Consider the following 10,691-nt stretch of genomic DNA (forward strand, 5'->3'; position numbering starts at 1 on the left):
CCCCCCCCCCCCCCCAAGCAAACGTTGCCCGCAGCAAGTGCGGGCACTCACGGCCTCAGCAAGCAGGGCTCAGGCCCCTCTCCTCGTCCTCATCCTCCTCTTCCTCCTCCTCGCTGTGGGCAGATAGGTTTTTCCTCTTTACCTGTCGCTGGGGGGTGCTGCTCTCCAGGGGGCTTGGAGAGTGACACTGTAAACATGGCTTCTTGGCATGCTGGTGGCAAGGCTGTGTGCCTGAGTCACTGCCCGGGGAAGGCACTGAGGTAGAGCGGGGGGAGGCCCCCGAGACCCCGTCCACCGAGTCTGTGGGACTCACGCTGCAGATGGAGGAGTACCCCGAGGTCACACTGTCCTTGCCTGGCTCCCTCCTGCCGTGGAGCAGAGGCTGGGGCCCCGGGCTCGGAGGTGTCTGGGTGCCTGGTACGTAGGCGCGCACATCCTGGCGACCACCGGCCTCCGGGCAGGCCTCCTCGTCGCTTGATTCCTGGCAGCAGTGCTGCTCTGGGTTTAGATAGACCACGGTGACGTCGAGGATGCCGCTGGGTGCTGTCACTGTGGGAGACGTGGGGAGAGAGGTGAGGCGCTGAGCACTGAGTACCCCCTGTCCAGTCAGGAACCCGCAGGGGCCCGTGTCTGGACCTCGCTGCACAGCCCCCCGTACCGCTCTCCTTTGGGCAGGAAGGAGGTGGAGGGGGCCTCTCACGGTGACGTGGGGGACGGTAGGAAGTGACAATAAACTGATCATCAAGAATCTACTTAATCCCCAGTGGACACAAGAGCAAGCAACCGGAAAGTCAGCAGAAACGGCCAGACCTAGGGTTCCTGTGTGTTTAGCTGCCCAAAAACACAGGGACGGAGCCTCCCACAGGTGGCCCTGCAGACGTGCACAAGGCACAGAGGCCAAAAGGGCGGTGGCCGGCACACGTCACACAATGTTATGTGGGTTCCAGGCAAGGTCTCTTCTTCTTCCCCTGCCCTGGTGAGGTCCTTCCATCAACACGGGCCTGGCTGGGGCTGGAGAAAGGTCATCTCTCCTCCCCAAGGGCTGAGAGGATGCCCGCCCCACCCTGGCCCTGCTGTGCTGTTCTAGGGGCTCTGCTGCCTCACGCCTGCCTGTGTGCAGACGCGCTGTCCTGCAGGCGAGGCAGGGGTCTGGCGTGAGACCCCCACCCCTGGAGCCTGAGGCACTCACCGTCACCGTCCTTCTCGCCCTCGCTCTCCTGGTCACCCTCGTAGCCCGAGCAGTAGTCCAGGCTCCAGTCCAGGAAGCTGCCCAGCAGCACCTCCTCCTGGCTGGACAGCTCCGCGGTGGGCGTGGTGACGAAGCTGCCCCTGTCCTCCTGGAGGCTGTTCTCCCGCTTCCTGCAAGGTGGGAGAGCCAGGGGCCGGGTCACGGTGGGCCACAGCGTGGGAGCCAGCGGGCGGTGCACAGGGACGACAGGACGACACAGCTTCCCGGCTGCCTGCCCTCAGGAAGCTCACGTCAAAGGGTCAGAGAGACGGGGCCGCAGCACCGTGACAGTCAGCACAACAGGACTTTGCAGGATCACCGGGAGTTCCTCAGGTGGGTAAGTGGGGAGGGCAACTTATTCCAGGTGGTACAGCCAGGACATGGACGCGGGGGACACGTGTGGACATGCTCGTGACACGAGGGTGGAGATGGAGGGAGCCAGGGAAGCGCCCAGGACAGTAACCAGGCAGCAGCTGCGGGGTCAAGAGTGACAGCAGTGCTGTGGGACAGGGTGACCGGCACACATCTGACAAGTGGCGGGGCCACAGGCTGAGCTGGGTCCACCCTGGCTCAAGACCTTCCTCCCTGAGCGGAAGCCAGGTTAAAGCAAGAAGCAAGAGAGAGAGCTGCTCCGGAGGGAGAAGGTGGAGTGGCAGGCGGGCAGGATCGGGCCCGGCTGCATTTTTTGCGGGCCCTGCTGCTTCTCCTTGCTACGCCTCAGGAGCCCCCTGCCTAACAGGGGGGAATGGAGCCCCTCAGGCAGCTGCAGCGGTCACAAGGGAAGCCAGGCCCAGTGCGCAGGAGCCGACGCTGCGTTGCACTGTTGCAGAACGGGGTTCACTCACCGCTTGGTTCTTCTTCCCGACGGAGAGCTGAGGAAGGCGTGAATGTCCCCCGCGCTGAGGAAGGACGTGGGCTCTGGGCTGCCTTGCTTCACGCCCAGAGCTGCGCACAGCTGCCCGTAGCTCAGCACCTGAAACGAGGCCAGGGTTAGACGGATGAGGCCCCGGGGGCAAGCGTCTGGGGGTGGGAGGTGGGGGCGGGAGCACCTCTTCCCGGCTGATCTCTTCGTAGCGCTTGTCCTCGAATCGCTGCTTCACGGCGGTCAGAGAGACTTGCCTGTAGTCCTTGGGGGCGTCGTCGTGGAAGCTGCAAACAGAGGGACACGTGAGGGACAGCGGGGCCACATGCAGGGCTCTGGGGCATGCCTGGAGGGCAGATGGGGCACCCTGCGGCTGCACAAACAGGTAAGCGTGCAGTGACTCATGACCCAGCAATTCCGCTCCCAGCCGTGTTATTCGCAGCAGCCAAAGGGGTGGAAACCCCGATGTGGTCCGTCCATGCAGCAGAATGTGATTCTAGAGGAACATTACATAGGTGACAAGCTGGCCACAAGGGGCCATGTGATGTACAATTTCATTTCTGGGAAATGTCTGAAATGTTCATAACAGGCGAACCCACAGAGACAGAGAGCAGGGGAGTGGCTGCGGGGTTGTGGAGGGATGGGCCGGATGGGCAGCACGGGCGTGACTGCTGAGGAGTGCAGGGTTTCTCCGAAGGAGGAGGCGATGTTCTAAAATTGACGTAGTGATAGTCACACAACTCTGAACACAAATCGCACACTTAAAAAAGTGTAGTTTGTGGGGCGCCTGGGTGGCTTAGTTGGTTAAGCGTCCGACTTCAGCTCAGGTCATGATCTCACAGTCTGTGAGTTCGAGCCCCGTGTCGGGCTCTGTGCTGACAGCTCAGAGCCTGGAGCCTGCTTCAGATTCTGTGTCTCCCTCTCTCTCTGCCCCTTCCCTGCTCATGCTCTGTCTCAAAAATAAATAAAAACATTTAAAAAAAATTAAAAAAAAAAAGTTTAGTTTGTAAATAAATGTTCCCAACTTATCTGGTAGGGAAATAAAAAACTCGGGAGGGGAATAGCCTAACAACTTTTGGGAGGCAGTATCAGGTCAGCATGGTTTGCACCCCTAGTGTGAGCGGCTGTGGGGTCAGACACACACGCTGACCCCTCGACCTTCACCCGTGCTCACCGCCCATCAGCTGTGAGCGGGCACAAGAGAAAACTCATGAAGGACACGCCAGCCCCAGGAGATGCTGCCAGGCTCCTCACGGCTGGACTCACAGCTGGAGCGGGGACCAGCAGCAAGCACCGTCTATGAGGAGCAGCAGCCCCGGGGCAGGGGGTGTCTGGCCCGGACAAGCCGGCGGGGGATCCGGGGCTCAGGTCAGAGGTTGGGGTCTAGATGTTCTGGATCCCAGAGGTGTCCGAGGACAGGCAGAAAGCGGGAGCACCCCAGGCCTGCATGCAGGGAAGAGGGCACTGAGTGCGGCCTGGCAGAGGGAGGAGGTTGCTGCGGGTTTGGGCAGATAAGCACGTGTCAGGAGCGGGGACCAGAGCAGAGGGGGAGCAGGGCCACGGCACGGGGCGATCGCGGCCGGCCGACTCCTGAGCGAGATGACACCGTGTCCCATGCTAACACTATCAGGGGTCAGGCGGCGGGCCCCGATGTTCCCCTGCCCGTCTGCCACCTGTGGAGTGAGGCTCGGGCTGGGAGTTGTGCTCGCGCATCAAGTGTTATCACTGTGGAAACGGGCAACACGGCTGGCCTGGCGCTCTTAAATGTCAACTCTGAGACAGGCAGCACGCTGCAGAAGGTCTGTGTGTGGGCCCGCACACGAGTGAATTCCCCCCTGATCCCTGAGGACACACCCTCTATGGCAGCTGCGTGGGGGACTCATTTCCTTTCACTTAAAAAAAAAATTCTTTTTTAAATGAAGTAGGCTCCACATATAACATGGGGCTTGAACTCACAGGCCCGAGTCACATGCTCTACTGATGGAGCCAGCCGGGCGCCCAGACTCACCACTTCTGATGAAGGCTCAAGACACAGGGTATGAGGTCTTCACAAGAGAATCCGGTGATGTCCCACAACCTTGTGGTCCAGGGCTGTGCTGGAGAGGAAAGCAGGAATGGGGGGGGGGGTGTTCTGACGGCCCCTCACGTCCCACTGCCCCAGTGGTTGTGTGTGGAGTTTTCTGGAGCTCAGTGTTAAAAACGCCCCACAAACAGAGCCTGTGTGCTCACTGTCAACAGTGTGGGAGATACTTAAGCTAGAACATCTCTTAATTGCACCCCCACAGAATGGCTTTTAGTCCATTCTCGTGTCTCCTCCAGGAAAGACGGGCAATGCCTGTTCTCCATCTCCATTGTGAGAATCGTGTCCCGCCTTCTGGAATCCCCAGTCCCTGGCTTGGCTTCTGCTGAAGAGCAGACAGGAGGGCAGGCTCCTTACTCTGTCCGTGGGTCAGCCGCGCGAGCAGCAGGGCGGCCGCGGCCAGACAGGCCGGAGCATAGGCGGCCAGGCTGGTGTGCAGCAGGGACAGCTCACACAGGAAGCCACACAGATGTTGGGTTCTTGGGGCCTCAGGGACCAGCGTCAGCAGGACGTCCTTGTAATCAACCACAGTGGGGACCTGGACGGGACCGGGAGGTGGGGTCTTGTGGGGTTTTGGCACGTGATCACGGTGGCTGGCCCCACCAGTGTTCACACTGGACACCAGGGTGTGGCGGTGATGAGCCCTAGCCCTGGCCTCTTGCCCTCTGGATCCAGGAGGACTTTCCAGAGCAGGAAGCTCAATGCCATGGAGGGGCCCTTGATTCCTCCTGTCCCCTCCCCTGACTTCAACTCTGATTTAAAAGGAAAAAGCATAGGGCTGACTCATCTTTGACAAAGCAGGAAAGAATATCCAATGGAATAAAGACAGTCTCTTTAGCAAGTGGTGCTGGGAAAACTGGACAGCGACATGCAGAAGAATGAACCTGGACCACTTTTACACCAGACACAAAAATAAACTCAAAATGGATGAAAGACCTAAATGTAAGACAGGAAGCCATCAAAATCCTTGAGGAGAAAGCAGGCAAAAACCTCTTTGACCTTGGCTACAGTAACTTCTCACTCAACACGTCTCCGGAGGCAAGGGAAACAAAAGCAAAAATGAACTACTGGGACCTCATCAAAATAAAAAGCTGCTGCACAGCGAAGGAAACAATCAGCAAAACTCAAAGGCAACCGACAGAATGGGAGAAGGTATTTGCAAACGACATATCAGATAAAGGGCTTATATCCAAAACCCATACAGAACTTATCAAACTCAACACCCAAAAAACAAATAATCCAGCGAAGAAATGGCCAAAGGACATGAACAGACACTTCTCCAAAGAAGACATCCCAATGGCCAACCGACATATGAAAAAATGCTCCACATCGCTTATCATCAGGGAAAGACAAACCAAAACCACAATGAGATACCACCTCACACCTGTCAGAATGGCTCACGTTAACAACTCAGGCAACAACAGATGTTTGGCGAGGAGGCAGAGAAAGAGAATCTCTTTTGCATTGTTGGTGGGAATGCAAGCTGGTGTAACCACTCTGGAAAACAGCATGGAGCTTTCTCAAAAAACTAAAAATAGAACCACCCTACGACCCAGCAACTGCACTACTAGGTATTTATCCAAGGGATACAGGTGTGCTGTTTCAAAGGGACACAAGCACCCCCCATGTTTATAGCAGCACTATCGACAATAGCCAAAGTATGGAAAGAGCCCAAATGTCCATCGATGGATGAATGGATAAAGATGATGTGGTATATACACACAATGGAGTATTACTCGGCGATCAAAAAGAATGAAATGTTGCCATTTGGAACTGGAGAGTATTACGCTAAGTGAAATTAGTCAGAGAAAGACAAAAATCATAGGACTTCACTCATATGAGGACTTTAAGAGACAAAAAAGATGAACCTAAGGGAAAGGAAACAAAAATAATATCAAAACAGGGAGGGGACAAAAGAGAAGAGACTCTTAAATATGGAGAACAGAGGGTTACTGGAGGGGGTGTGGGGGGGACGGGCTAAATGGGGAAGGGGCATCAAGGAATCTACTCCTGAAATTATTGTTGCACTACATGCTGACTAACTTTGATGTAAATTAAAAAACAAATAAATAATAAAAGAAAATAAATGCATAAAACTAAAAAAGGAAACGGCAAACGGCCACTTACTCGAATCCTCCCTTCCAGGGCAGAGATGATCTCTCCCATCATCCTCACCAGGTCTTCATACTTGTAGGTGTTGTCCGTGAGCCAAACTGCCTCTCGGATCGTCAGGATCTCTCTGCTGATGAACCTAGAACGTCAAGAAGGGGTCTGAGCACGGAGTCTGCTATCCTTGCAGGCCACGGTCACATGAGGCCCCAATGCCAGAGGGGTCAAAGAGCGAGAGGACCCGAAGAGGTCGCGTGGCCTGGCCTAAGGGTCTGCGGAGGAGGAGGGACCAAGGCTGGCAGTGGGAGTGGCCGGGCTGCCAGGCACGGAGGCGTTTCTGTGAAAGGCACCCACGGATGACCTGCCCGGTTGATCCTCTTAATGACCTGAGGATGACAGCAGCTTCTACGGAGCAGAAACAACAGTTTAGACCCAGAAGGCAGGTGAGCCGGCAGAGCCGGAGCTGCGGGGTGTCTGAAGGTCTGTGCTCAGCACGGGGTCTGGCCGCAGGAATCCTGGCTGTCCCTCGTCAGCCAGCCACCCTGTTCTCTCCTCTGCAGCAGCACCAGGGAGCAGGGAGCGTGCCGGTCCGGTGACCTGCCGGGAAGGGAGCAGGGCCCGGCCCGTGGCCGCTCCGTCCTGGGGGCCCTGCAGCCGGCCCACTTGCCGTCAGCTTGACAGAGCGAGATGGGAGGTGTGGGGACTGCAGGTGCACGAGGCACGAGGCCGGAGCGGGGCCGATGGGGGCTGGGCACATGGAGCACTCAGGGAGAGGCTGAGGCAGGCGCTGCCCTGAGCAGGGGTGGGGCATCTCCTCTAGGATCTTCTTAAAAAACATCTCGCCACTGGCCCATCGGTGGTCCGGGATTTTGGTGACTGATTGCTAGGATGTAATTACCCTGCTCAAACATGAGAAGGCGGGGCCTGTCTGTTCAGCCACCTCTGGTGACGCTGGGTCCACCGAGCATGCCGGGCGCGGGGGGAAGGTTGGCGTGTGGCTGCCTGCTGGCGGCCCCGAGGCCATGCTGGTCTACAGACCACAACTCCAGCTCTCGTCACGGCCATGTGACCAAGATTGCTGCAAGTGGTCACGCTGGCCTCAGGGGTCACGGGGGATGGCAGAGAGTAAGACGGGAGCTGGGGCTCTCCGTGACCTTGTGACATGGGAAAACTACCCCAACGGCATCGGCCTGGAGCCCTTGTCTCTGGGTCACTAAGCAAGAGAAGTTGGCGTCTCGAGTTCACGCCGCCGCGTGTGGCCATCTGTGCCTCACCCCCCAAGGTCTACAGAGCAGGACGGTCAGCCTGCAGAGCCCTGCCCAGGGGGACCGGCAGGCCATGCGGGGGTGTCTGGTGTAGGGAAACAAGGACACGCACGATGTGTGGTGCAATCACTGTCCACACCGCTTCTGAAGGTAAAGGCGGGCTAACAGGTACTGGCTGAAGGACCGCAGATTTAGCTAGAACGGAAGATGGTTCCACTGGAAGAGTCCGAGCCGCCGGAGTGCAGGCAGCTGTGTAAGGAGGTGCCCTGTCTACGTGGCGGGGGTCAGCTGGGGGCGTGAGACCACCAGTTGCAGGTGTCTGACGACACGGCCTTGACAACTGGACTGCCGCGAAGTGGTCTCTCCCTGACCCCGGGACCCCGGGGCAACCCACTGGGCCCGTCCCTCGGTGCCGTGTAATCCTCAGGAGCCAGAGGAGGAGGGGCCCGGCCTGAACCGGCCCGAGCGAGGCCCAGTTCTGGGGTCCTGCTCGCCAAAGTTCAAGTCTGCCATCCCCACGTGGGAGAACTATGCTGTGTGGGCACTCCCTAAAATTAAGACCCCCATCTATGAGGTGGGACACTGAAAGGCCAGCCTGTCGTGTGTCATCCCACAGGCCCTGCCCCGGGGGCCCCATACCGGGTGCAGATGACCATGCAGGCGATGCCCAGCAGCTGGAGCCTGTACCGAGGCACGAGCCTCCTCCGCAGGTACCGGTCCACGCACTCCACAGTCAGGTGCAGGCACAGGCTCGTGAAGTCCTTCATGGTGGCGACCTCCACCAGCCAGTCAATCAGGATGTACCTGCAGGGAGAGCACCAGCCCTGGAAACTCGGGCGCACATTTGTGAGCGTCCCGTTCTCGCCTGGCCCGTCCGTCCTGAGGGAGTGAGCCGGTCTTCGGCAGCATTGCCCATTGACCCAGGAACTTATCCCAGCCTCAGGTGCGGGGCAGGCCCCAGGTCTCCCACCTTTGTCCTTGGGAGGAAGCTGGGCTCACACATCTGTGTACCCTGCCTTCTCCCACAGCCACTGCCAGGTACCGAATGAGCCCAGACACAGGTCAGGGGTAAGGTGGGTCCACCTGGTAGAGTGGGGACGGACAAAGATCCCAGGAATGGGGAAAAGTCGCTTGAAGGGAGCAAGACCTGTGGCCCTCCTGCAAACCCACATTCTCCCCGAGGAGCAGCTCACCCATGGGGTCATTTCTCACGACCCTCTGCTGCGGGGAAAGAACCGGCAAGAAGCTAAAGGGGGAGGATCCATGGGGCCTGGCAGAGGTTCTCGGGCACCGGGCAACCCTGACGGAGCTGACAGATGCAGGATCCTCCTCGAGGGGCTAAACCCAGCGCCAGAGACATTACGCGGGAGGGCTGGGGGCCACGGCAAGGACACCCCGGTAGAGTAAGTGCCTTTCTGAACAAAAGAGAGGAGACCCGGGTCTCTAAGCAGAGGGAAAAGAGGGACCAGAAGTGAGAGCAAAGGAAGATGAAGCTGTGGGTTCCGGGCAAATGTTCCAGGTGCCGGGGGCAGAAGCACCTGTCATAGGCAGAGGGGAGGAGGGAAGGGTGGGGCCGAGGTGGTGGAAGAGAATGGGGAAGAAGAGGAACCTGTGTTTCCTCCAGGACGAGGAAGACCACTTGAGCGCCAGGTGTTTGGGGCTTAGACCAGCCACTACGGGAACAGAGAGGAAGCTGCCTTACCCGACTCAGCAACATTAACGATTTGAGTTACGAAAACAAACCGAGCAAATTGTGCACTTCAAAATGGCTAGATCTGGGGCACCTGGGCGGCTCAGTCCGTTGAGCATCTGACTCTTAATTCCAACTCAAGTCATGATCTCACGGTTCGCTGGGATGGAGACCAGTGTGGAGATCTGTGCTGACGGCACGGAGCCTGCTTGGGATTCTCTCTCTCTCTCTCTCTCTCTCTCTCTCTCTCTCTCTCTCCCTCTCTCTCTCTCCCTCTCTCTCTCTCCCCCCCCTTCCCTGCCCACATATGCAATCTCTCCCCAAATAAACAAACTTAAAAACATAAATAAAAAAACCAAAAATGGCTAAATTTGAAACACCACGTGACACGTCAATGACTCCTCAGTGTAAAAACAAAGGTGGCTGTTGCCCGGTACAGAGGAAAATAAAAAGTTCAACTCAAAGACTGAAATGATACTACTATTTCATTTAAAAATTATATATATATATCAGTCCTCGTAAGGAATAAAGTGCGCCCTCCCCTGCCGAAAACAGAAGAGCAGCAGCCCCAAGAAAGGGCCGATAGGGAGGGGCACACGGTGTTCCCCATGCACACCTAACAGAAGGAAGGACAGCTGGGTGAGGAGGGCGCTGCCACCAGCACTGGCACAGGGTTCAAAAGCATGACAGCGTGATGACATTTGATGCAGCAGCAAAGGACGACCCACCCCTGCACTGTGTGCAGGAGATCAAGCCTCTCCAGCAAGGCCTGATCCTTTTATTTTAATTATTTTCTTAAAGTTTGTTTATTCTGAGAGCGACAGAGGCAGCGTGAGTGGGGGAGGAACACAGAGAGAGGGAGAGAATCCCAAGCAGGCTCCACACTGACCGCACAGAGCCCAGTATGGGCCTGAAACCGACTCACTGTGAGATCACGACCCGAGCCGAAACCAAGAGTCGGAGCCCCCAGGTGCCCCGAGGCCTGGTCAGTTTAAATGTAAATGTCCACTGAGCAATTATTATGAGCTGGGCGTCGTCTGCTGGAGTGTAACCAGAGCCTCATCGTTATAAATCCAAAGTGTATTTGAAATCGTTTGGGCTTAAAAAATGGTCTGCGTTTTCCACTTTACTTCCTAGCATATTCTGCGTCTGAGTGAAAAACCTTGGGGGTGAGCGGGCTGCAGGAAGAGGCAGGGTGCGAGGGCTGGACACTGCCCGAGAAGTCATGCTTGACGGCCACGGACCCTTCTGCACCACACCAATCCTCACTTGAGGTGGTTGTTTGGCGGCCAAAACTGGGCATATGGATCCCCTCACTTTAGAAAGACACTTAACGTGCTTTCACACATCCTGAGGCTTAAAAAGGAACTCTGGAGCACAGACATGGGGGATGTTTGCTCTTCAAAGCCCCGGATAACTAAGGCATCGCTGGCTTTAGAAAACCACACACACACACA

The 10,691-nt window shown here is 57.0% G+C and overlaps 1 protein-coding gene across 2 annotated transcripts in view; it reads right to left on the reverse strand.

The window, feature by feature from the left end:
* Nucleotides 1–7: 7 nt before the first annotated feature.
* The window catches only part of CCNF (cyclin F), a 19,767-nt gene continuing 9,083 nt past the window's right edge, over nt 8–10,691 (reverse strand). For both annotated transcript variants that reach the window (XM_040459362.1, XM_040459361.1), the window contains 8 exons: nt 8,184–8,348; nt 6,298–6,421; nt 4,528–4,708; nt 4,099–4,186; nt 2,278–2,377; nt 2,074–2,201; nt 1,190–1,359; nt 8–549 (listed from right to left, as the gene is read on the reverse strand). In XM_040459362.1, coding sequence (XP_040315296.1) covers nt 56–549; nt 1,190–1,359; nt 2,074–2,201; nt 2,278–2,377; nt 4,099–4,186; nt 4,528–4,708; nt 6,298–6,421; nt 8,184–8,348 — 1,450 coding nt within the window. In that variant the 3' untranslated portion in view covers nt 8–55. The remainder of the gene's footprint in view (nt 550–1,189; nt 1,360–2,073; nt 2,202–2,277; nt 2,378–4,098; nt 4,187–4,527; nt 4,709–6,297; nt 6,422–8,183; nt 8,349–10,691) is intronic.

The sequence above is a fragment of the Herpailurus yagouaroundi genome, unplaced genomic scaffold, assembly GCF_014898765.1.
Source record: "Herpailurus yagouaroundi ecotype Mexico unplaced genomic scaffold, PumYag 222, whole genome shotgun sequence".
Classification (NCBI taxonomy): domain Eukaryota; kingdom Metazoa; phylum Chordata; class Mammalia; order Carnivora; family Felidae; genus Herpailurus; species Herpailurus yagouaroundi.